The following is a 27,286-nucleotide window of genomic DNA, read 5'->3' on the forward strand; positions in this document are numbered from 1 at the left end:
TACTTTGTTCATCTAGCTCAGTTTAGCGGTGAGTTAACTGAGACCCAGGATAATCTCATGACTTGACAGCTCTTGGATGTCTGACACTGTACCGACCTAACATATCCCGTCTGTCTTTAGCAGATGAATGCAGTAACCTCCCAACTTTTGTTCCTACCAACTAGTGTTGCTTCCTTCCCAGGCCTTCTTCCTTTCTAGCCAGAATAGTTTTATTTCCCAAATCTGATCGTGTCTGTCTTTCTGTCTCCCCCTCTTTCTTTCTTGGTCTCTCTCTCAGCATATCAAGGAGTTTCCATTTCTCCTGAGGGTAAAGACAGACTGCTCACTGTCCCTGACTCATTCCCTAGCCTCTGTGTCACACCCTGCTCTCTGGACACCATCCACCCTGGCTTCCTCTTACTTACTCCCATTACCACAGGGCCTTTGCATGTGCTTCTTTTCCCTTGATGTGTTCTCCTCTTGTCAGCACTTCCCAAGGTTGCTCCTTTAAGTCTCTGCTCAGGTCATTTCATCAGTCTTTGAAGATACCCACTCCCCTTCTCCTCTCTGGGGTTGGCTTCTCATCTGTTATCACTTGTCCCACTTGCTAGGTTGCTTCTGCTGTTATTTCAGTTGCCAGGACCTGCCTTTCCACCAAATGTACCATCCATGGAGGCGAGAGCTAGGTCTGATTTACTTACCTTTTCTTCCCTGATAATAACTTGATAAATATTTGAAGAAATAAATGCTAGTGCCTACAGAGAAGTTAGAACTCTAAAACTAGAGGTCATATTTCTTCACTTGCAGACCAGAATATTTCCCTTTTTTGTTTGTTAGTTTTAAAGTTTATTTATTTAGTTTGAGAGAGCACATGAGCAGGGGAGGGGCCGAGAGAGAGGCAGAGCAAGAATCCCAAGGAGGGTCCTCACTGTCAGGAGCCCAGTGCGGGGCTCGAACCCACGAACCGTGAGATCATGACCTGAGCCGAAACCAACAGCCTGCCACTTAACCTACTGAGCTATCGAGGTGCCCCAGAACATTTCCCTTTTACCAAGGGCCAAAGCATCCCCTAATGGACACCTGTATTGTGGGTGGTCTGGGGGGGTCCCACCATTAAGATCCAATCCTGGAAGTCTTTTCTCATTTTATAGTGTTAAACAATTGCTTGGAGGTAGTGGAGGTAAGATAGCAAACAGCTAGCTTCCCTCCCATCCATTTTTATTTATTTAACTTTTGGCGCCTACTGCTGTTTACTCAGATTTTGGTGCGAACATTTGCTTTAGCCCAGCATTATATAGACATGTTGAGCTTTATTTATACACAGTGCGTGGATGTCCTGCAAACAGTGCTGTGAATGCCAGGTACTCGGTTATTCCTTCAAGCTCGGGAGAAAACGAATCCCTTACCCGTGGTGTAACTTCCCCGTCCCCGCTCCTTGTGGACAATCTGGGATGTTGTTACACTTTGGGGAGCCTCAGACACAGGGGGAGTCTGTAAAAGCTGTGGCTCCTCTCCCTACGGTAATAACCTTTATAAACAACACTTGTACAGTTCTACCATGCTGTCTTTATGCTCTCATGTCATATAGGAATTACTGTTCTGAACATTCTTCATCTGTCATTCCTGCCATCTCCTCACAAGCCTGTGAAGCTGCTGTTGTAGAATTCCAGTTTTATAGAATGGGAACCCGGGCACCAAGAGGTACAATGCCTTTCCCACAGTTGGGAGTGTGACAGATGATGCTTTTCTTTTTTTTTTTTTTTTTTAATTTTATTTTTTTCAACGTTTTTTATTTATTTTTTTTGGGACAGAGAGAGACAGAGCATGAACGGGGGAGGGGCAGAGAGAGAGGGAGACACAGAATCGGAAGCAGGCTCCAGGCTCCAAGCCATCAGCCCAGAGCCCGACGCGGGGCTCGAACTCACGGACCGCGAGATCGTGACCTGGCTGATGTTGGACGCTTAACCGACTGCGCCACCCAGGCGCCCCCAGATGATGCTTTTCAATTCAGGCTCCCCTGGCTCCAGAGTCTGGCTCCGTGTATGCACCCACGCTCAGAATTTTACTTCCTGTATCAGGAGGGTGCAAGACCCCAAAGCCCATGGGTGGCTACTACCATGGACTATAGACTCTAGGTTAAGAAACCCCAAATTTGAAGCCCCAGCTCGCTCCTTCCACTGCCTCAAACATTCTGCTGTGATTCCATCCCAGTCCATGATAGCAGTTCAACAACCAGTGGGCCTTGTTCTGGAAAGTCTACTCCCAGGGCGTCAGTTGAGCATCCGACTCTTGATTTCGGCTTACGTCATGGTCTCATGGTTTGTGAGATCAAGCCCCGCATTGAGCTCTGTGCTGACAGCATGGAGCCTGCTTGGGATTCTCTCTCCACCCCCCCCCCCCCGCCCCTTCCCGGTTTGTGCGCACTCGTGTGTGTGTGTATGTGTGCACGTGCTCACTCACAAATAAACTAAAAAAAAATAAATAAAAGAAAGTCCACTCCTGTATATCTTTCCCATTTACCCCTCCTATCCTAGAAGTCTCCATTCTTTAGCTGTTATTTTCTACCTTCCTAATTGTCCCCTTATCCAGATTCAACTTACTGCTATTGTTTTAGAATTTAAAATTTCTTTTTCTTTCTTTCTTTCTTTCTTTCTTTCTTTCTTTCTTTCTTTCTTTCTTCCTATATAGTATAATCTACTTACTATTTTTCTTTTGATTGACTCTATTTTAATTAAATGAACTGATTATAAAGGAAATCTTTTTACCAACACCTTAACAGGAAGACCAGTGCCATCTGACATGGATAGACATCTGTAAACATGTATGTCTGTATTCTATGAAAATAAATCAAAATTGCCACAGTTATTAAATTCAGCATAATACTTACTCTAGGGTACAAGGGGGAAATGAATGAATATCAGGGAAGTGTGGAGAGCATATCAGCACTAAACTGAGATCTTTTTTTCCCCTTGATGTGACCAAAGCATAGAAATAATCAAGAAAAGGAAATCCCTTTTTATTCGGTGTTGTAATGAATTCAAAGCATCTACTCAGCACTTACGATCTTCTCTCAAGTATTTGGGGCACACTTACCCTTGCTGTCGTCCCTGTCCTGGGTCACTTTTTATTTTGTGGGGAAGCCAGTATTGCTTTGAAATGGAAGTCTGTCTGAAAATGGAGAGTTAGCACCTGTGTGGGAGCCCCTCTGTGTTCTACATTAGCTCCATCCATATCTTTACAAAGGAGTTTGACAATAGTCTCCAGTGTATATGTCCTTCCTGGGTTTCTGGCACTGCTTTGTTAAGGGCTTTCCAGGTGTGATCTCCTTCAGGCGTCAAAACAGCCTTGCTATGTAGGCGCTGTTACTGCCATTTGACCAGTGGTGGAAACTGAGGTGGAGAGGGGTCAGGTAACTTGCCCAAGGTCATGCTGCCGTGAAGCATCAGAACTGGATTCCAACCTAGGTCTGTCCATCTTCTGAGCTCATGGCTCCGAAGACATTCTGTGTTTTGTAGTAAGTACTTTTGGTTTATTTTGTTTTGAAACGGCTCTGTGTCATCAGTGGTATTCCGAAAATGGTGACGTGGTAGTTTGGGGAAAGTTGTCACTTCTCACTACTATAGGTAAACACAACTGATTATAAGCCACGTTCAGAGTTGGGGCAGGGGTGCGTGCACGTAGCATGCTGTGTGCTCTAGTGAGGAATACAGTAATATGAAAAATGAGATGAATGTTTCAGATTGTACAGTTCCCTAATTATGCTTTTAATTATTCATATAAAACAAGTAAAATGACCCCTGACAGAGACATAAATGATTTAGGTAAAATCAAATATTTATAATATGCTGTTGAGTCCCTGGGTGTATTGTAACAGATGCACTCAAAGTGCTTTGGCTTCGTTCTTTGGATGCAAAGTGGTAGGTATAGAATTGATAACAGGCTGAGGGTCATCAACAGTATTTAAGACAATACCGAGCTAATTCATATGTATTTTGGCTTTAGAACTAAAGGCGTGTGATTGGTTTAATGTATTTTATCTTCTAAAACCTTTTACTGCATTTTAGGGGTCACCACATGACAGTCCCTGATAGTTTCTGTGTTCTTAAGGATTGAAAAACAATCAAGGGGAGAGTAAGATTCCATGGCCTGTGAAAATTATATCCACGTTTTAGTTTGGATAAAGTTTTATTGGAACAGAGCTTTACGCATTCATTTACGTATCGTGTATGGCTGCCTCCAGCTACAAGGACTAGGTTGGGTTGTTGCAGCAGGGACCAGAGGCCCAACAGAGCCTTAAATATTTACTGTCTTGTCTTTCACAGAGAAAGTTTGCCAACCCCTGCTAAAACACGCCTAACATACACCAAAGTGAGACAGTGCTGTAGCATGTTTAATCAGCGCAAGAAGCACTTGCTTTCACTTTGTTTCATCTTTTAATTCGCTGTCCCACTAATTGAACATTCACTGTATATTTTTCAGAAGTTGGAGAAAAATTGTCCTTTGAATGCAATAAAAAGGGATTTATATGCGAAGGTTTCCTTTACTTGCTTTTAATGCTTCCTTTATATAGAGAAATACTGAAACTAATTGCACTCTTTTAGAGATGGGTCATTAGTCTAGTCCCTATCTTTTATGGAGACCTAATTTTCATGCAGGATTTCTCTCTGAAGCTCGAACTAGGATCACTTTAGGAAGAAGAGACAGTGAGGATACAAGAGCTTTTCTGTGGCTTCTACAAGTTTGGCTGTTCACAAACCATGAAGTATATTGGTTGGCCTCACCTGTGTTTAGCACCCGATAAGTGTTGAATGAATGAATGAATTCACTTTACGAAACAAACAGAAAAAGGAATGTATCACTTACAAAATAAAATCCGTTATGCATTTGGATATTACATTCCTTTGGGGAAAATAATTGTTATGCTAGTATAAATCCAACATATTTGCTCTCAATTTCTCCTTCCTGTGTTTCAAGGAAGAGGGCTATGTGTTGGAAAGTTAGGGTTTAAATTGACTAAGTTTCCCTATGTTATGGAATTCTTAGGTGTTCTTTTGGATGGGCCAAGTAAAATTTTTCTATACATGGAATAAAAAGAAGCATTAAATTAAATATGGTTATCTGCAATAATTTGAGTGACTTAATGAATACAATTTTCCCAGCATTTTCCTGTGCACCGTTATCAAATACAATGAATATAACCCTAACTCTGGCTGTGTGCCCACTGATATTGCCTTAAAATTGGAAGAAGCTGCAAATTTTGTTTAACGATATCTTTGCCTAAATTTTCTAATTAAAGAGTCGTGCCTCTTACATCTGTCTTCTCATATGTTTTTCCCATCTCGTTCCAGACCTTGAACCTTAGGGTAGCCCCAGGAATCCAAGCTTACGAAAAGAAAGATCTCACTCTCCAGATAATTTGGGTTGTCAGGCAGACTGAGACAATTCTCATTCAGAGCGACTTACTCTCTTCCTGTCTCCATTCTTTTTCTTTCTTTTCTTTTCTTTTTTTCTATCTATGAAATGCGTAAGAAATTCTGAGATCATTCCCTGGGAATTTTCATGATTTAGAGTGAACTGGTGCTTGAGAACATTCTGCAGCTAGATTGTGCTAATTTATTCAAACTAGTGTTTTTGACTTGTTTTTCAAACAGGAGCGTGAGGAAATAATTCACATCGTGTAATCATGGACTTTATTTGCAGCGGTGGAAGATGTCATTCAAGTTTTGTTTTGAAACTCACTTTGTTTCCCTTCCCTTCCGTTTTATACAGTTGCCATCCTTCTAAAGGACGACTATTTTGTCAGTGGTGCTGGCCTGCCTGGCAGATTCAAAGCCGAGAAGGTGGAATTTCACTGGGGCCATAGCAATGGCTCTGCAGGTTCTGAACACAGCATCAATGGGAGGCGCTTTCCTGTGGAGGTGAGAACAAGATGTCAAGTGTAGCCCTGCTTTGGGTCTTCACGTTAATGAGGTGCTTTGGGTTTACCCCCAGTGACTTTGCAAATCAAACTTGCACCCTCCATACCTTTGTCTCTGGCAATCTTTTAAATGCAGCATGACACGTGTATAGCCCTCCACAAGCTTCTCATCTTTGTTTAACTGGAGAAGCATGGGGAAGTCCCGGATGGGGAAGTCCCGGGCCTCATGGTTTGAGGAGACTCCCCCCCCCCCACCCCGGCTGAGGATTTTTCAACCACTTGTTTCCTTTGACACAAGTGTCTTTACTCTGTTTCTGAAGTCCCACTTTCTAAAGGTGAAATTCTCTATGAAACTCAGGGGACTGTTTTCACCCTTTAGAAAAGAGAAAAGTTAGTTGATGTGTGAAGCGGAGTCTCAGAACCTTTTGTCGGTAGGGCAGTTGTTGTAAGGTTTCTTTGCTCCTGCCGGCTGTCAAGAAAGAGGCTGTGGCCATTGGTGGTGTAACTCGCGGATAGCATTGCTGGGATCAGTGATGACATTTTGCCTTTCCTGTGTCCGTTTTCTCAAAGATCCATGCTGCTAGACAGAAGAAAGGTGTGGGTACGTACAGTAGATGGTTTGTATCTTTTGGGGGAGGGCGGGAGGGAACAAATCTCCAAACTCCTTCATTAATGTTGGGTGGGGACAGCTCACCCCTTTTATTGCTAACTTGATTTTTACTTTTCATCATGATCAAGTCTGGTGGCTGTTTGGCTCCCCATGTGGTAAGCTGTACACGTTTGTGGAAGAACTGAATGGGCTCAAGCCTCTGACTAGATTCTTAGTGTTTGGCATCTTCTATTAAGTCATGACCTACTTTGATAATCAGATGAATACTTGAGATCCCCTTCCATACAGGGAAAGTACGTGGATATGTACACAGATTTGCATATCGTTTATAGGATTTCGTCATTCACCTTAGCTCCTCAAGCCCATTTCTGGGCCATTTAGGCATCCTTGAAGCTGAAGTGAAGAATCCCTATAAACTGAGAGAAGCAGTAGTATTTCTTTTTTCGGAGATGCTCATATTCGCATATAACCTTGTCTCTTATCTGTGATCGCTGGAGAAACCAGACAACTATTCTGAGAAAACGCTTCCCATTTTTTCTTGTCCAGCTGACACATTTTTGGTATTAAGACCCTTCTATCTGTGGGGCTTCCTGTGCTAGTCACACGTGTTAAAGGACTCCTGAGTAAGGTTTCTGCTTAATGGGCTGTCCTCCTCCTGTATACTGAATGAATCATTTCTTAGAAATCTTAGCTTTATTTGTACTTGAAAATGTGATTCCTAAAGGCAAAATTACAGCGTCCTTTTAAAAGTTTGGGGTTTCCCTTCTGTTCTTGCTGACCGCAGCGTGAGTTGAACGGATGGTTTGTGTCCAGTTGGTTTTTCTTTACAACCTCTTTGTCTTAGAATTGGGTTGTCATTTATTTAGCTAGTGTTGTTGGGACAAAAGACCTGTGCTTTGAAAGATTGAAAACTTATTCTGGCGGCTGCCTTGGTAGAGAAGAGCTTGAGAGATAGGAACTGGAAACTTCTGCCTTGTTGTAGTTACATCCCTTAATGCAGAGACGGGCCTGGCTCTTCCTCCTGGTCCATTCAGATTTGGAAAAATGCATGGACTAGATGCATTAAACTAGTGCTACTTTATCAAACTTACTACTTTATTTTTTTTTTTCAACGTTTATTTATTTTTGGGACAGAGAGAGACAGAGCATGAACGGGGGAGGGGCAGAGAGAGAGGGAGACACAGAATCGGAAACAGGCTCCAGGCTCTGAGCCATCAGCCCAGAGCCCGACACGGGGCTCGAACTCCCGGACCGCGAGATCGTGACCTGGCTGAAGTCGGACGCTTAACCGACTGCGCCACCCAGGCACCCCCAAACTTACTACTTTAAATGAATATTTCAGTTTTCTTTCACTCAAAGAGTGCCCTGAAATTCAGAAGCTAATTAGAAATGGCAGCTACAATGCACAGATTTATTATTCCACCAAGTTGTTTGAATTTATTTCTGTCAAGTAATGTCAGATGGTAAGGCTGCCTGTATTAATTGGGTTTCTCATTGAGGTCCATCTGGTTCGTAGCTTGTTTTGTTTTTTGGTTTTTGTTGTTGTTTTGTTTTCAATGTGATAAACGTGTTAAATTACTTAGTGGGTATATTTAAATTTTTTTTTTTTTTTCAACGTTTATTTATTTTTGGGACAGAGAGAGACAGAGCATGAACGGGGGAGGAGCAGAGAGAGAGGGAGACACAGAATCGGAAATAGGCTCCAGGCTCTGAGCCATCAGCCCAGAGCCCGACGCGGGGCTCGAACTCACGGACCGCGAGATCGTGACCTGGCTGAAGTCGGACGCTTAACCGACTGCGCCACCCAGGCGCCCCACTTAGTGGGTATATTTAGAGGAACTTGAATTTCAAGAGGTCAAAGGTAATGGGATTGGATTTAACCTTAAAATATGCAAGGAAAGTTGCTCACCTTTGCTTGAAACACATCTATAATATTTTAACGTTAAATTGCTTTGTTTGAGCTCTTTATCAATAGGAACACTCTCTGATGTTCTTACAGTTTGAACATCTCAGACTTGGTTTATTTTGTTCCCTATAACTATATTGTTTTCGAAGAAATTAAAATGAAAGTAAATAATTGTCATGTATCCTGTAGTCATTTGTCAGCATGGGGGAAATTACTTATCTGCCTTGCATACAGAGTCAGAGAAGAGATGTAGTTGAAGATTGCACTGGGATTGGTTCTCAACTAGAGACCGTGTTCCCCACCCATGGGGACATTACGCATTGTCAGGGGACGCTTTTGGTTGTCACTGTTAGGGCCAGTGGTATGCTACTGGAATCTAGTGAGTAGAGGCCAGGGATGCTGTTAAACATCCCATTCATAGCACAGCCCCCAAAGAATTACGCCACCCAAAATGTGGCTGTTAGGAGGCTTTGAAGTAGAGAAAGTGGTATGTTTAGCTGTAACTGACCTTCCTTCTTTTCCCCGTGTGGCATCATTGTAAGTACATTTGAATATTGAGGACTTTGTGCCTGAGAAGTCCTTCTATCCTCTTGTAGACTTTAGAGAGAAATGTACCTTGCCTGTTGGGTGAGAACATTGCTTGTCCCAGTTCCTTTGGGCTCCGCTGGGAGCTAAGTCACGACCTCAGGTATTTATTTCAGCAGCTGCCTCAGTGCTCCAGCCCCGCAGGCTGAATTGTAAGCCTGTGGCCCGCAAGAATCGGGACCTGCTCCCTGAGGCTCAGTTGTAACAAACCCAACTTTGTAGGTTTTGCTGCCCACTCCCCCCCCACTCCCCTCCAGGAATGCCTTGAGGTCACCTACAACAGCTTCCTACACATCCAGAAGTCAGACCTCCCCACGTTGTCCTGGCTGGAGTCCTGGACTTGGTCTTGGAATTCCTACACTTGAAAACATCCTAATAGAAAAATAAATGGCCTTGTAAAAATGAAATAAGAGCTCTTCAGTAGCCACCAATCATTACAGCTCAGTGTAAGTTAGGGAACAAAGTCGGAATCCGATTACAATGCCATGCTTAGGAGGTGAGACCCAATTTGGATCCTCCCATGCCCTCACCTCCTATATATATGCAGCTTTATTCCTTGCCTAGCAGCAAACTTTACTTGAGTGCCTTCTGTCATGTAAGCACTGGGTTATAAAGGTAAACCGGTAAGTTGGGACCCCTACCCTTAAGGTACTTACACTCTGGTAATGACACAGAAATTGAACAAGCGGTCACATAAGTAGCTGTGTGATAGCAGTTGGGATATTGTCTCTGAAGGAGAGGGATATTTTGTCATGAGCTATGGAAGGCCTCTAGACAGATATTTATTAAGCTACGAGGTATTTATTAAGTGATATTAATTAAGAGAGAAGAGATAAATTGGAGCTAGTCCATAGAACAGGGGCATGCAAAGGCCTAAGGCAGGAGATACTTGGTAAGTTGAAGGAATAAAGAGAGATCATTGTGGGTTTCGATATTCAGGATGGTGCCCCCCTCCAGATGTCCCCTCAGTAATCCCTGAAACCTAAGAATATATATATTACCTTATATGGCAAAAAGGATTTTGCAGATGTGATTAAGTATTCTTCAAGTGTAAAGGCTCACAACATTCCAGTGATTAAAACAGTGGTATGTCCTGTTCCCATTCTTCCATGGCTACACAACTTTGTGTTATCTCTGCAACCACAGTTATCTATATCAGCTTCTACCCTCTCCTACGCTTTCCCTTTGCACACTCTCATCCCCTGTTCTGTGATTGGTAACTTAAATAAAGGTTCATGTAACACTAATAGGATTGAATCATGCAGTGTTTCTACTAATAGCTGAAGTTGGAGTTAATGCAAAGAGAAATCTCCAGATAAAACCTCTGATAGCTCCATTAAAGTGGAGGTTCATTGCATACTTGTTGTGTAAGGTAATTAAAATCTTGTTTATTACAATAAGAGATCGCAGGAGTTGTTGATTCAGACTTATTGGTACTTTATGAGTTGGAGTCTTCAATAAGCTTAAATGATCCAAACTGATTATGTGTGCCCTTTCCAAGGAAACTCACAGCTGGTTCATTTCGGCACTGCTTAGAGCATCCCGGCAAGTGAATGGAAGAAAAGGCATTTTTCCTAATATACACCACGTACACATCACCATATGGTACAGGTCTGCAGTCCCTTAGCTGAAACCCTTGAGGCCAGATGTTTTGGAATGCAGGATTTTTTTCGGGAAAGGTATTACGGTACGCATGCTATACATATTACTGAGGACCCTAGTAGGGTCTGCCACTCTACTCCTTGAATGCGTTAATTTTTCTGGAGCATGGAGGTGAATGAAATCTCAGTATTCTAAATGGCTCCAATCTCTTCACTTCGGGTTTTACCACCAAATCGGTTTTTGCACCCGAATCATAAGTAACTGTAATAACAAAACACCTTTGGTCTTGCAAGCTTTTGAGATTTCATCACCACTGATAACTTACGGGCCTGTGTTTTAAAAACTGGGTCCATAGCATTAGCACCACTGGTTTATGTTCCCAGGAGTGTGGGTTAGTTCCAGCCATGACACAGACACGTTGTCACCTTGGTGGGCCCAGTGAGTGCAGGAACGATCTGGTGTTGGTAAACAACCTTCTTAGAGCTAAGTTTTGTTCAGGGAGCAAGAAGTTGCTTGTTTTAGGATGACCTTGCTCTGTGATCTCTTTCCCCCTTTAACATTCTGCCTGGGGGCTCTACCTTGACCTTCTCTTGTCTTCCCTCTGTCTGCCCAGCTTCCCTCTGCCTGCCTAGAGTCAGGCTCATGTTCTGCCTTTTATTTTGTGAAATGGATCTCGGTTCTTCCATCGTTCCTGTTACATCCTGGTTAGACGGTTCTCTTTCTGTTGGGCCCTCAGATGAACGTCCTAGGTGATGTGCATCGGCCTTCCTTCACCCAGGTGAGCTCGTGCACTTGTGACCCACACAGAGGCCTGCCACATTGTCACTCGCTACACTCCTGCAAACATGGCAGGATGCTACATGAGTCAGATGTCGGCCTGTCCACCAGAGGCTAAGTTCTCATATTGGTCCCTGGCTTCAGTAGTGTGATTTTCTGAATTTTTTTTTAATGTTTATTTTATTTTTGAGAGAAAGACAGACAGAGCGTGAGCAGGGGGAGGGGGGGAGCAGAGAGAGAGGGAGACACAGGATCCAAAGCAGGCTCCAGGCGCTGAGCTGTCAGCAAAGAGACCAACGCGGGGGTTTGAAATCATGAACCATGAGATCGTGACCTGAGCCAAAGTCGGCACTTAACCAACTGAGCCACCCAGGTGCCCCAGTAGTATGACTTTCTAGAACACAGACTAAATGTTCACTTTGGCTCCTACTCCTTTATGTATCCCTTCTTTTCTGCTGGAAATAAATTTATACACAAAATGCCTTCTTGAAGAGGTATTTTAAATATTAGCATATTAAAGACATTTGAAGAGTCTTCCACTGAAGAAGTGTACTTACCTTTATTTAACTCCATTTTCCCCCAGACTTTTTTAAGCCCACTGTCCCACTCCTTCCTCAGTTTAAGTTAAGCAATTTGGTAACAATTCCCCCTTTTTTGGAAATGAGGTTTAAAATTTTCTCCTGTTCTCCTTTATTCCCTATTCCTGGTAAGAAATGGAATCCCATTCAAGTAAGTTTTTCCAGAAGACACTAATGGCAATTTTTATTTCTCTTATCTTAACAATTATAAAAACACCTTGGCTTGTTCATAAAACAATGGTCGTTATGAACCTGATAGTATCTTGCTTCGTCTGTCATTAGAGCTGTCATTAAAGGAAGATTGAGACATTTTCTTTTTTTCATTTTTTATTTTTATTTATTTTGGGAGAGATAGAGAGCAAGCAGAGGAGAGGCAGAGAGAGAGGGGAAGAGAATCCCAAGCAGCTTCGGTGCTGTGGGCGCAGAGCCCGATGCAGGGCTCAAACTCACAAACCATGAGATTGTGACTGGAGCCAAAGTCAAGAGTCAGACACTTAATCAGCTGAGCCACCCAGGCACCCAGAGACATTTTCTATGAAAAATAAGTTTTGCCACATCATGGTGATTCTTTCACCCTGCCTTGTACTTTACTGAAATTCCCGGAATTGTGCAGTTTCTCTGAAACATTGCTTTGTGCGTGGAGAGTCCTTTGTGGATGTGTTCCAGGCAGTGCCTGTTTTCCTTGCCACTCTTCCTCACGGAACATTGGAAGCGTCAAGGAGACTGTCCCTGGTTATCTGGTGTTTGCTGCTCCATGGTGTGGCCAGTCGGGTTTTTCTCTGTAGTGACTGCCATCAAATGGTGAGGGAATTGGTTAACATTTAACGAATGACTTTATTGAAATACAGATTCCATTTCAGAGCAGAATGTTTCATCCTTTGCTGGTGAAATACTTCATTTCCATCTGGCTGATCTTTTATGTATCTGTCCTGTGTTAATTAAGAAGAACATGGGAGGAGGCCCCAGGACTTAGAGGATGCTCCGTGGAGAAGTGAATGCCTTGGTTGTACAAAGCCAGAGAACTGATTTGGCGAAGCAGAAAAGCCTTGCCCCTGGCGTGGTGAATGTCCATGATGTCTGACAGCCCTCATCACACACGGTCTTCTTTAGATGTGAACTTGGCTCGGGGCTGTTTGATGGTGTGTCAGTGACACATAGTATGTTGATACCTGGTTGAATTGCCCTGAGAATCACAGAAAGGCAGAGGACATCGCGAAAAGAAAACCCAGGTAAATTGGAGATAATTTCAACCTAGAAACTTGATGACTCCGGCGGAGCCCTCAGACAACTAAAAAGAAGGCTTGCGGTGTTGGTGCTGGTGGTTTTCATCATAATGATGATACTGTAGACACCATTTAGTAAGCATTACCTGTGTCAGCAACATTCTAGATATTCCTCCTTTAATTTTCTCACCTACCTTATGAGGGAGGTGCCCTTTCTGTGCTCTAAGTTGGGACAGCTGAGTTTCTGGAAAGGTAAGTGGCTTGGCTGAGATTTATTGTTAGGACTTCAGAATCTAGGCTCCAGTGTCTACAAAATCTTAACCAGCATTCCTTTTATTTGATAAATCATTTTCTCGTTGTTCTTGCCATTGCTTTAGGTTGTTTTTAGAATCACTGATGCAGTAGAAATAATTTTGTTGGAATCTTAACTGCTGTTTATTGGATTACAGGAAGGAAAAAGTATCAAAGGGCTTTAAATGTTCAGACATGGCTGAACCACTGGTAAAACATACAGAGAGGAAAGTGAGAGAAACAGGAAGTGCCATCAGCTCTTTGCCTAGAGGTATTGTAGAAAACACTGGATTTTGTGTGGATTGGCCACTTCTGTCTATTTTCAATCATGTAGGGCAGCACTTGTCTGATAGAAAACAGAATGGGAGCCATTCAGTGTACTTTGAAATTTTTGGCAACCACATTAAGAGAGGCAAAAAGAAACAAGTGATTTTATTTGACTTTACTAACTTACCTTATATAATTCATGTTATATAGTAATAATTGTTAGAAAATCAATTAATTTTAATTGATTTTAACAATCTATTATTGTTACCCTAATACATTATAATATTACTATTTCAACATGTAATCGATATAAAAAATTATTACGAAGCTATTCTACATTCTTTTTTTGGTACTTTCTTTGAAATCTGGTATGTATTTTACACTCAGACTGGCCAGTGATCATATGCTCAGGAACCACATGCATGTAGTGGCTCCTATGACTAAAACATGTACACTTAAGGGTTCCAGACCACACTAAGGGAGTTTATTTATTTTTTTAATTACACCCAACTTAGTTAGCATATGGTTTCAGTCAGCAGTGGTTTCAGGAGTAGATTCCTTAATGCCCCTTACCCATTTAACCCATCCCTCCTCCCACAACCCCTCCAGCAACCCTCTGTTCTCCATATTTAAGAGTCTCTTATCTTTTGTCTCCCTCCATGTTTTTATATTATTTTTGTTTCCCTTCCCCTATGTTCATCTGTTTTGTATGTTAAAGTCCTCATATGAGTGTGAAGTCCTATGATATTTGTCTTTCTCTGACTAATTTCACTTAGCATAATACCCTCTAGGTCCATCCACATAGTTGCAAATGACAAGATTTCATTCTTTTTGATTGCCGAGTAATACTCCATTGTATGTATGCATATATATGTGTGTGTGTGTATATATATATATATACACACACACACATATATGTGTGGCTTTTGTTGATAGTGCTGCTATAAACATGGGGGTGCATGTGTCCCTTCGAAACAGCACACCTGTATCCCTTGGACAAATGCCTAGTAGTGCAATTGCTGGGTCGTAGGGTAGTTCTATTTTTAGTTTTTTGAGGAACCTCCATACTCTTTTCCAGAGTGGCTGCACCAGTTCGCATTCCCACCAGCAGTGCAAAAGAGGTCCTCTTTTTCCACATCCTTACCAACATCTGTCATTGCCTGAGTTGTTAATGTTTGCCATTCTGACAGGTGTGAGGTGGTATCTCATTGTGGTTTTGATTTGTATTTCCCTGATGATGAGTGATGTTGAGCATTTTTTCATGTGTTGGTTGGCCATCTGGATGTCTTCTTTGGAGAAGTGTCTATTCATGTCTTCTGCCCATTTCTTCACTGGCTTATTTGTATTTTTGGTGTTGAGTTTGATATGTTCTTTATGCATTTTGGATACTAACCCTTTATCTGATATGTCATTTGGAAATATCTTCTCCCATTCCGTTGGTTGCCTTTTAGTTTTTCTGATTGTTTCCGTTGCTGTGCAGAAGCTTTTTATTTTGATGTAGTCCCAATAGTTCATTTTTACTTTTGTTGCCCTTGCCTCCGGAGACCAGTAAGAAGTTGCTGTGGCCAAGGTCAAAGAGGTTTTTGCCTGCTTTCTCCTTGAGGATTTTGATGGCTTCCTGTCTTACACTGAGGTCTTTCATCCATTTCGAGTTTATTTTTGTGTGTGGTGTAAGAAAGTGTGGTCCAGGATCATTTTTCTGCTTGTCGCTGTCCAGTTTTCCCAGCACCACTTGCTTAAGAGACTGTCTTCATTCTATTGGATATTCTTTCCTGCTTTGTCAAAGATCAGTTGGCCATAGGTTTCACACTAATGGAATTTAGACACTAAACTAGCCAAAGGACTTACAGAAATTTTAAAGAGGGACTTTTATGCTGAATTTGTAATAATTGTCACCTTTTTTTTCCTTTCCCAACCAAAAAATATGTACAATTCAGTTTTCTATTGGGATCTGACCTGGTTGTTGAAAGTCTTCACCTGGATGTGATTCAGGGTTTTCTGTTTCTGTTTCTTCTTCTTCTTCTTCTTCTTCTTCTTCTTCTTCTTCTTCTTCTTCTTCCTCTTTCTTCTTCTTTTTCTTCCCCTCCTCCTCCTCCTCCTCTTCCCCCTTCTTTTTTTATAAGCATTCAGTATTTCCCCCTTACTTATTTATTTATTTTTATAACATTTGTTCCCAGGGCTTTGAGGCTTTGAATACTATTTTTCTCAGAGTCTGTTTCCAAGCTGAGGAACTCAAATAACACTGGCTCAGGGAGACCTTTGTGCACTGAAGGTAGAGATCTCAGGCGGCCAGATCAGATGTATTGTAAGTTCAGGTCAGGAGGATTTATGGGCAAAAGGCTCAGAAACATCGCCCCTGCACTTTTTTTTTCCCCTGTCCTGTCAAATATTTGAGCAGGAAGGCTTCAAGCCATCTTAAATCTAAAGCTTTTAGCAAATTCTTTAGTGCCACCGCCACTCAGAAAGAACAGTGAAGAAGATTTATAAGGAACAGAAAGAAGTCAGGATTGAAAGAAAGTCTATTTCCTCACTCCCCTTTAAATCCCCAGCATGGAATTTCATAGTACCCCTCCACCCCCCATTTAATGGAAGGGAGAGGAAACTCCTAAAGCTTCCTTCCCCGGGTGCATGGCCTGGCTCTGTGTTGAGCACAGATACCGCTCTGGGTACATTTACTGTGATATATGGAAACACCAGCTGGGCAAATTCACCAAAACCTTATTTTACTTAGAAATATGAATTTCATCTCTTGAATGTTTGAGGATGTCTTAGAAGACAGGGCTTTAAAACTCAGGTTAATACATGAAAGATATTTGGGTTAATGATAAAATGACTCCTAAACCCCAGCTCTTACTCTACGGATAGAGCTTCGATTTCTGAATCTCCCTGTTAAAACCTTTACTGCATCGGTTTATAAAGTTCAGTATTTCAGGGAATCTTCTTACTGTATTGCTTCAGGGTTTGCCATCCCCTGATTCAAGGAGGCTAGGGGTGAAAGAAAACTCATTCCGTGCTCTGCCATTTCTCAGCCTGGTTCTGCCTTTACAATTGCTCCTGTTTCTGTCTCTGTCTCTCTGTCTCTCTCTGTCATCACTGTATTTATTCACGTTTATGTGTTGGCAGAGTACCTGTGGGTTGAAGCATCATAACCATGTGTGGCAGCCCCTGGTACATTTTCTGGATTCTGTTAGTTGGTCTAAATGATCTGCACAAAAAGTGATCTGGGGTCAGATACGTTTAGGAAACGTTGCCTGCTGTACCTTCCTCTTGTTGCTTGATAATGGGCCAACGTAGTAAAATTTTTGAGAGAAACTTGCTTGTAACCAGGAATCTCCCAAACTCAGTTGACCTTGGAACTGTTTTTTTTTGTTTTTTGTTTTTTGTAACATCCTGAGAGGTTAATGATGAGAATTTTCTACATAGGGGAAATGCTGTCCCACGTAGTTCGGTGGGGAGTTCTTTTCCATACCTTGATGCTGTGTAAAATGTTTAAATTACGTTTTGACACTCATCTTTCATTTCTAAATTGTCAGTGATGTTCATTCAGTTGCTTAATAGAGCCTTCTCTGTGTAGGACACAGAATGCCCTGGCCTCAAGTGGCTTTTGTTTTAGTAGGTGCTAAGGCCCTGAGGCAGAAGCTTGCCCTGCATGTTTGAGCAAGCAAAGGGCAGAGTGACAGTAATATAGTCTACAAAATAGTTGGGGTCCTGATGATACAAGGCCTGGTGGACCATGGGCAGCCCAGTCGCTTTTGCCCCGGCCAAGATAGAAAGCCCTTGGAATGTCCTCAGCAGAAAGTGGACGTTATCTGGCTTAGATTTTAGAAGGATCCTTCTGGCTACACATGGCCATAGGAAACACTTGTGGCCACTGAAGTCAGAAGATAATTATGATATTTCAGGAGAGGTGATGGTGGCTCGTGCCTGAATTCTGAATGAATTCTGAGTATTTTGAGGGAAGAGCATGCTAATTGAGGGAGCTAGGATAGGGATGCTTATCTCTTATGATAAGTTTATATTTCTTGGTTTTAGAAGATCACGGATAACTGACTACTCTGTATTATTTTATAGCATTTTCTTTCACTTTTTAAAATTCTTTTAAATTTTTGATTATGTAATATTTAGATTTTGTGTTGTACGTATTATATGCGAGTTTTGATTACATACTATTTGTTGTACATTAAAGAAGAATGTAACGTGGGGTGCCGGGGTGGCCCAGGCCTTGGTTAAGTGTCTGACCCTTGGTTTCAGCTTAGGTCATGATCTCACGGTTTCATGAGTTCGAGCCCCGCATCGGGCTCTGTGCTGACAGTGCGGAGCCTGCTTGGGATTCTCTCTCTCCCTCTCTCTCTGCATCCCTGCATCTGTCTCTCTCAAAATAAATAAATAAACTTAAAAAAGAAGAAGAACATAACATAGTGCAGTGATGAAACACAACAATAATGAAACAAACCCCCTTTTGGAAGGCTTACTCTGAGATAGTAGAGGTCAGTGCTTCCACCAGCACCTGGCACATTCTAAGAGCTTCCTTGATGTTAGCCATTATTATTGTATCCCGATCCTCCATTTACATTGGACGGCACACTCCCAATTCATCAGTTTCTTTTCTTTTCTACTCTTCCCAGCCTGGTTCAAGCCATCACCAGGTCGGCCTTTGACCATTGCTATAGATTCCTGAGAGCTCTCTCTTGCCCCCGACAGTCCACTCATCTAGTGACCGGAGTGTTCTTCTAAATGCTTGCATCGCAATATGTTTTTCCTTTGTTTAAAAATCTTCCAGTGGTTTCTAGTCCCATGTTGAATAAATCCAAAGATCCTACTTGGCCCTATAAGGCCTTACTGGACGTGGCTCTCACTCTTCCCACCCCTCAAGCTCCCTACCTCATTTCCACCAGCTTTGTCCTCAGTCCAGAATGTTCTCTCCCCAATTATCCCTTCTCATGGCTCATTCCTTTCTAAATCCTACCCATTAATATATTCCATGCTCTCTCCTTTCAACTCAATCCCTTTCTTTCCTATTACCCAGCTTCATTTTCTTCATAGCAATCATCAGTTTTTGAAATTACTTATTGATTTGTTTACTTGTTTATGAACTCGTCTCCCCCCCCACCCCCACACACTGCATGTCAACTGCTGGAGGAGAGGGGGGCCTGTCTGTCTTGTTCGCTGCTGAACCTCGGTTGCTGATGGACACAGTCCCCTAAAAGATGTAAGCAGTAATACCTATTAAGAAACCCCCATTCTCATAGTATATCTTCATTTTCTTGTCTCAGTGGTCTTAAAGGGTAAGGAGCTCTAAATCCTGAGAAGGAAAATATGTAATTCATTCATAAAAAGGACATTTAAAGCAGCAAATCCTCTCCTAAAACTACCTCTTGTCTTAAGGATGTGAAAGACCCAAATAAATTATTTACTCCCAAATAAACACATTCATCCTGTTGCCTCACGCTGTGAGGCTGAGGGTTAGTTGCAGTTTACAAAAATGATATTTTTAAGGTCTGTTCTTCCAGAGTATAGCTCTTATATTAACAACCATTACATCTACATATCAAGACAGATTGTTCCAATTAGTCAATGAGGTCCAGGTCTTTGAGAGCTGTTAATATGTACATGAGCAATTACAGTAGCAGAGTTAAAAGGCATGCCTTTGGGAATTTTAGATTGAGATTATCAGTTTCATTCATGAGCTAAGGCAGGGGCCCTGAGAATTATGTGCTGCATTTCTCTGCAGATTCATTCGCTGGAAGGTTCTCCAGTGCCTATACATGATAGTTTATGAAGTTGCCAGATTCCTCTCCTCTGTCCAGCCCTCACCCCACCCCAGACCAGTGCCTGCCTCTGTAATCATAGAGAACCAGGCATTGTGATAAGCGTTTGGGAACTTCAGTGTGAACAAAATTCATAAGCCCCGTGACTTCATGACCCCTTAAGAGACCAGCAGGGTGAATCTTAACCAGAAGTTACTTCAAAATCAAGCGAGCATTTAAAAATTTTTTTCTAAACTCAAATTTATGTGATTTTCACTTGTTCCTTATTATTGGTGAATAGAAACAAAACACAACAAAAACACTCAATTATCAGCCTGTTTTTCCACGTTCAAATAAAATGCCCTGTATTTTTAACATGAACACTGTGCCTCTCCACTGTGCTCAGTCTTGCTATTCCCTTTCCAGAGTTTACTAGAATTTCATGATTTAAGCAGGAACTGGATTTGGAGTCAAATACTAGATGATTTGTAGACTCTGGGGGAATGTCCCCCTCTTTCCAGTAGACCAGTCTCGTTGAATGACTGAGGCTAACCGAGTCAGTGTCAAATGTGCCTGAAATTCTTCCCTTTTAGTTAAGGTATTGCTGCCTCTTCAAATGCTAATATAAGGGAAAGAGCAAAATATAAGAGTTCCTATTTCTGTTGAACACATTAATAAAACTCATCAGATCCACTCCTCACTTGGAGTAAGAGGGATCGGAAATAGACTCTGAGGGGACACAGTGGGCTGGACGAGACACTTCCCAGGGAAGAAGGAGGCCCCAGATACAGGGTGAATGGATTGAGGAGAGGAAGCATCAGATCTCAAAGACATACTGGGTTTATCCATGTTGGTACATGAGCATGCCTCATCTGGAGAGCAGATGATTGGAATGAACAACGGTGTGCAGATAGAGTGTGATCATGGGTCTTGATAGTTTTAAAGGGATTCTCATGGAAAAAGGAATCCCTTAGTCTTTGGAGGCCCAAAGTAGAACCAGGAACTACAGAAGCAGACTCCAGTGAAGAAGCTGGTTACAGCTGGGTCATATCACCCAAGCCACAAAATTCAGAAGAGATTTTCAAAATCACATTCCCTCAGTCCCTCTGGGGACCTCCTGGATTTGGTGTCGAGAAGTTAAAGATACCCTCCGTGCCCCCCCCCCCATAGTCCTTCTATGAAAACAACTCCTGGGATAATAATGATAGGTAAATTCTTCAACAGGTTCTGACTTTATGTACTTAGAGCACTCTATACATATCGTATCATTTCATCAAAACATATTCGAAACACCTGTCCATAAAAACAGCAGTTAATAATCAGTATCTTTTCCTCTCAGATGAGAAAACTAATGTAAGAGAGTTACTGTGATCGAAATCTCAGTAAAGCCGTATACTGTCTTTTAAGGAGCTTAGGAGTCTGTGTTCAAGTGATGACAGAATGATCCCTGTTACCATTTTGATCTACTTCCTTCCAATATTGGATGGGGGGCCGGGGGCGGATAAAAGTATAGTCAGTATCGAAGTGAATCATAGCATGCTTCGTCACTTCACATGTTATGAATATTTTCCATGTTTTGAAAGATTCTTCACTCCTGCAAAAATGAAATCAAAATCAAATTTTCTTACTTGAACCTTGCTGCGTTCTACAAATTTTTCACAATTAGCAGATTTTACTTTAAGATCAGGGAAGAAAATAACAGAACAGTGAGTAAATTAATGTCATTTCTGAGACCTTATTTTTTACAAGCAGAAGAAAATACAAAGGCAGCATATGAAAACGTACAGAATAATTTTTTCTGAAATTGCAAAAGTTGCATAGTCTTTTGATTATCAAAGTAATATATGTTCATTATAAAATGATTCAGACATTATATGAGCGAAGAAGAAAGGATGTGTTTTTTTTGCAAATACAGAACACTCCTTGGAAATGCCACTATGTGCTACGTAGTTTTATAGGCTCATTCCCACTTACTAGATGATGGAAGTCTTCCATTGTCAGTAAGTAACTGTCTACATCATGATATTTAAATGCCGCATAGCTTAGGCTCTGAGCCAGATTCCTGGAGTTCAAATCTCATCACTGCCATTTGTGAGTTCTGTGACTTTGGGCATCTCTTTAACCTCTTCCTATATCTGTAAACTGTCATTTAATACTCATTTCTACCTCATGAGCGTTTTTGGAGGATCTAGAAATACAGTATTTATAAAGTACCTCATTTAGTATCATATAGTATATCAATTGATAAATTTTTGCTTCTCTTTCTGATATGGATGTGACATAATTTATTTTAGCAGTGCTTCATTGATGAACGTTTTGGCTCTTTCCATTTTTCCCTGCTATAACCATCACAGCTCTGTAGAGCATACATTTGGGATAAACTGAGGTTCTCTGGGGACCAGCCCTATGACATGAGGTGAAAGGTAGGTATTGTCAAAATGCTTTTCGGCTTATTGATATTTGGGAATATAAACTAACATTAGTCAGAACTTCCAGCTTTTTCAAAAGAAGCTGGAAATCTGTGTTTGCAAAAGCCAAAAATCTCTGTATTCATTTGCATACTGCATCCTTAATGTAAAATACACTGTTCTGGCTTTCACAATTTATTGGTGGTGTAGAACTGGTGATCAGTTAGGGTTTCATATCCAGGGTGCTTAATCTCAAAGCTAAAGTTTTTTGTGTTACAGTTCATTGTGTCTGCCTTTACCTTCATGAACTAAGAATGTTCAGGATGGTATACAAAGTCAGGTTATTATTATATGATAATATAATTTGGTGGCTTTACATATAAATTCTGAAACTGTCTATAATATTAATAACAGGATGTAAGTTCCTAATATGGGACTAATAAACCTCCCAAAATTACATTTAACATTTTGTCTATTTAAGTGTCTTTTGTTTTTCTTCTCTCTCTCTCTTTTTTTATCTAGTGCTACATTCAGATTCTGGTATTATTTTCTTTTCTTCCCTGAATCCCCCTCCAAAATGGTAACGAACCTGGGAAGAAAGGAACCATTTTTTTTTTCTACAGAACTAATTTGTCTTTTGCTTTCTAATGTACAGAATATATGAAAGTTTACATAAAATTTCATTCATAACCTCATTACCAGTCTCATGAATTTTCTAGAGTCCTGAAACTCACTGTGAAGGCTGATGTAAGTGTCTTTTCTCCCAGCCTCAGTGGGCATGGACCATCGCTGTCTTGTTAATTTCCATAACCTCAGTGCCAAGCGCAGAACCTTGTATGTTGCTGGTGACCTATTTAAATTTCTTGAAAAATAAAATAATGCATCCGCTACTCTCTGTGTTAGTTAATTTAGACCTATAAGGAGATTTTGAGCTTAGGTTCACAAGAACCAGCTCATAAAATGTCTCTATCTTTTAGTGAAATCTAGTCCTAGGACCAGTGACTGGCACACCAGAATCAGTATTGATGGGCATTTTGTTTTGACATACTGACTGGCAGGCACAATGCTTGTCACCTTCTCTTGGCTCAGGAGAGGGTGGAAAGTTCAGCAGGTCTAACCCAACAGGCTTTGTTCCATTTAAGTAGCTTACAGTGTGAACGATGGAGGTGGAGATGAGAGCTGGCAGGGAGCTGAGATTTGAATAGGACCTTCAATTTATTTGACATGTCTAATGATCTTATGAATGGGGATGGAACCCTGGTTTTGGGTGATAGGTAGAAAGATTGGCTTCAGGATTGATAGAGTCTTGGGTGGATTAGTAAATCGATTTGCTAAGAGCTAGAATGATACACCTTTTGGGTCTGAAATTCACCCCAGCAACTGCTTAAGATAACAAACCTAGTGGCAGTAGCTTTTCAAAGGTATTTTCACATAAGCCGTAAGTGGCTTTTCTGTAGAACTATTATTTCTACAGAAATAAAAGCTATTATTTTTGTTCATAAAAATAGGTAATTGATTGCTTGGTAATATATTATCTGAAGCCTTTTATTTTTCTTGGCTGTTCTTTTTAAAAAAATTGTTCTTCAGCCTTCTTATTGCGTGTTTATTAAAATAATATGATAAGTAAGTTCAAAACAAAACTATCTCATTACTGAGGAAGATGCTCCACTAATTAATTAAATTTGACCTCAAAAGGCTGCAGCTTAACTTTACTGCTACATGTTTGTGGTTTAAATTACCTGTTGTAAATAGTTTGGTAAAACAGAAAAAACCAATAACAATGCCTGTTTTCTATTCAGTAAATTGCACTTCTCTGTTACATTTACACATAATTCTGAATCAACCTCAGATATGAATATATTACCAAGCAGATATTAAGGTTTTTACCTTCATATCCCATCAGGAAATGAGAAATTTTCCTCTGCTAACGATGGAATTGATCAAAATCAGCTATGATGACATTCACCTCAACTGTCCTTTAGTGCTACTAATATAAATGTATATTTTTCCCGTGTGTAGCCATTTGGAAATTTTAGCCAGACCTCCTCTCCCCACCCCACCTCCGGTCTCTTCCAGTTCTCTTTACATCTTCATGCTGGGATTTCCCTAGCCATTTTTCTTTCTGTTTTTTTTCTTTTTAATATTTATTTTTTTAGTAATCTCTACCCCCAACGTGGAGCTCAGAGTCAAGACTCTGAGATCAAGAGTCGCATGCTTTTCTGACTAAGCCAGCCAGGACGCCCCATCCAGTAATAATTTTCCTTTAAAGTTATTAGTAAGGGCTCCATCTAGTTCAGAATATTTCTGATTTGTTATGCATTTCTCCAAGTATTGTTTTTGAATACGTATTACTTTCCTCTCTCATCATTATCCTTGTTTACTTATATACACAAATAAACAAAAAACCAAAAAATCATTTCTAAGCCAAGTTACCAAAAATGACTAAAATTTCTGAATTTTAGATGGCACAAAAATCTGCCTTTTTTAACTGATACAGAAACTGACTGTTCTGAGATCCCAGGGCCACTTGGGCAATGCCAAGTCTTGAATATGAAGAAGTTAAAATCTACTTTCCTGGTCTGTGGTAAACATTAAAGAATATACTGGTTATCGTTGTGTCTTAGAACATACTAGAACCTGGGCGCCTGACTGGCTCAGTCAGTAGAGCATGTGACTCTCGATCTCAGGGTTGTGAGTTTGAGCGCCACATTGGGTATAGAGATTACTTAAAGATAAAATGTTAAAAAAAAAAAAGAGAGAGAGAGAGCATACTAGAACCTGGATAAATGTAAGGTTTATCAAAAATACAGACAAGATTACAAGATACCATGCAATAATCCTTCAATAACAGTGTTATTAACCACATTCCTATTGGGAAATACTTGAATCCTCTGTGAAGAGTTTATCTTAGGACATACCATAATTGTCTTCTCAGGCATGAGGAGGTTCAAAGAAGTCTAAGTGTAGTCATTACTGAAAAGACAAAGGAAGCAAGACTGTTAAGAGAGAGTCTGTTCAGTGTTTTACCAACCCTTTCTCGACATTGTCTTTCATCGTTTTCCAAGTCCTTTGTGCCTTAATTCAGTACTTTGATTTAACTGAACCTGGTGGTAGTAATGAATGAATTTCTTTTTCTATCAAGACACTGTTACTGATCCCCCATCACCATCTTTCCATGACATCGTCTGTTTTGGCAAAAAACTATAACGAAAGTGCACTACTTTATCTTTGTGGTGTGTTTACTAGATGAAAGTTTTGGAACTTACAGTTTGTTTGTTTGTTTGTTTGAATGCCAGGCAACTTCAAAAGCACATTTGGCTCTGTTTCTGTCATGAACCACTTTTGATTTCCCATTCCATCAAACTTAGGTGGCCTGCACCACCTGCATTTCAGCAGATGGGGTGGAAGGTGGATTCAAATCTGAGCTGAGCTGAGTTTCATTAGCTGTGTGTGGATTTTCCAGTCTACCCACTTCTCTGGAGTCTTTCTGGCATCTCCCCGCCTGTTACCTTTTACATCAAATGGGTATTTGAAGAAAGAAAGTAAACATTTTTGGATGCAAGTCTTCTTGAACCCCAGCTGCATTATCTAATAAAAACTGATCGGTTAATGAATGAATTTAAACTGAGTAGATCTGATAAATGCTTTACGCTCGAATTCTTCTTACTGGGGTTAGGATCATGAATTAGGCTTCGCTCTGTGGAGGATTTTTTGACATGAGATTTTCCTACTTGCCGGTATCAGGTGATGAGAACTTATTTGTGACAATTTCAGCAATTATTGGCCTTTAAACACGGGTTGCTATCTTTGTCTTAAGACCTACACCTAGAACACTTTCTTATTATTAGTACGAAAGTGATCTTCCTGGGAGTGTGAAAGTCATGCTTGTGACCCCAGTTAGGAGGAAGATGTTTATGTAATAGACTGGGAGTTAGACCAGAAGGTTTTGGTATGTGGGTAGCGAAGCCGGAGTTAGATGCTGTAGCAGGCAGTGGGATGAAGCACTAAAAATTTTTAATATGTGGTGTCTTAGCTGTCACTACCCACCTCTGTACTTAAGGGAAGAACGTATTTAAAAAAAAAAAATTATAGGTCTGAATGCATATATATAGCAGCACACATATTCCTGATGCAGATGTACTAATGTTACGGGGAACTTTGCTTTTATGTTTTGCTTTGCCCTTCAAGAATTTAGTTTCGCAGCCTTGGCAGAAGCCCTGGGAAGTACTTTCAGCATGTGCGGTGCTTGGTTTTCTTCTTCCTACAGTTATTTTTTAGGAATTCTCAATTCCGTATGATGGAAAACCATGTTTTCTAGTTCTATTAATGACGTTTTTTCCTATATTACAGTAACCAAACTTTCATGTATTATGTTTGCATTGGGATGATTTGGTTTTAAATTAATGGGACTTCAAAAGGGAGCCAACAGTTTTATTTTCTTGACAAATGTAAAATGTAGCCATTCTGGCGTAATTTTTTTCCCCTTTGAATTCTTTTCCAATGACCTCACTTATTCTAAAGTTTTTCTCCTCTAGGGTCTACGCATCCTTAAAAATCAAGTTTCAGAACAATGTTCTTTTGAACAGTGTAAAAATTATCCATGTTTTAGCATGAGAGCACAATAAAACTAATCTGATTAGAAACATAGTTGGGATAGGCTATTAAGAATCTTCAGGGATAACCTAATTAATTTTTATCCGAGTTATAAGAGAAAACCTCAAGCATTGTCTTCCTTAAGTATTGGCTTTTAAAAGGCAAAACCATTTTTATATCCTTTCTCATATTTTACCGATATATTTATAATCACAGGTTTTTCAAAAGGTTAATAGAAATTGCAATGCTGTATTGTCACAGTGCTTCAATGATTCCTTTTTCAATAGGGTATGTTATTAAAGAAAAAAACTGGTTTTGCTACTCATGCATTAAAGACTGCAATGATATCTGTCTTAAGGCTTGGTAATCAATGGTGTAAGTGAGGCCGGTTTATTTCTCATAGATTTACCAGCGTCACTGCCTAAATAGCCATAATGGAATTGATCTGTTAGGCTGAAGCAGCTTTTATCACATACAAGGGTTTGATGATGACTGTGTTAAACATTGGCCTTTGATTAGCACAGTCTTTCTTAGAATCAGAGGTTTCAGAAACTTCATACTCAGAAGATTGAAAAGGCAATACTTTTGACATTAATGTTTCTTTTTTACATTAACTACCTGTCTGTATCTTTTCCTTCTTAGACAAGTCCTTATCTCGTATGTATCTTTTCTGTAGCTCAGGAGGGTGTTATGGTTTCCAGCCGTACGCCCTCTGTGTTCATCTCAGAGGCACAGAGAACGATGTGGTGAGGAAGCGCCAAAGATGCGAACTCGGACATGGGCCTGGGTTTGAATGGCGGCCC

General features: G+C 40.7%; 1 protein-coding gene across 1 annotated transcript in view; it reads left to right on the top strand.

Moving 5' to 3' along the window:
* The window catches only part of PTPRG (protein tyrosine phosphatase receptor type G), a 578,709-nt gene that overhangs the window by 285,284 nt on the left and 266,139 nt on the right, over positions 1-27,286 (top strand). The window contains exon 4 of the mRNA XM_047095189.1: positions 5,749-5,897. Coding sequence (XP_046951145.1) covers positions 5,749-5,897 — 149 coding nt within the window. The remainder of the gene's footprint in view (positions 1-5,748; positions 5,898-27,286) is intronic.

Source organism: Lynx rufus, unplaced genomic scaffold, assembly GCF_022079265.1.
Source record: "Lynx rufus isolate CCGP_SWC_20201006 ecotype Redwood Valley unplaced genomic scaffold, mLynRuf1.p SCAF_4, whole genome shotgun sequence".
Lineage (NCBI taxonomy): Eukaryota > Metazoa > Chordata > Mammalia > Carnivora > Felidae > Lynx > Lynx rufus.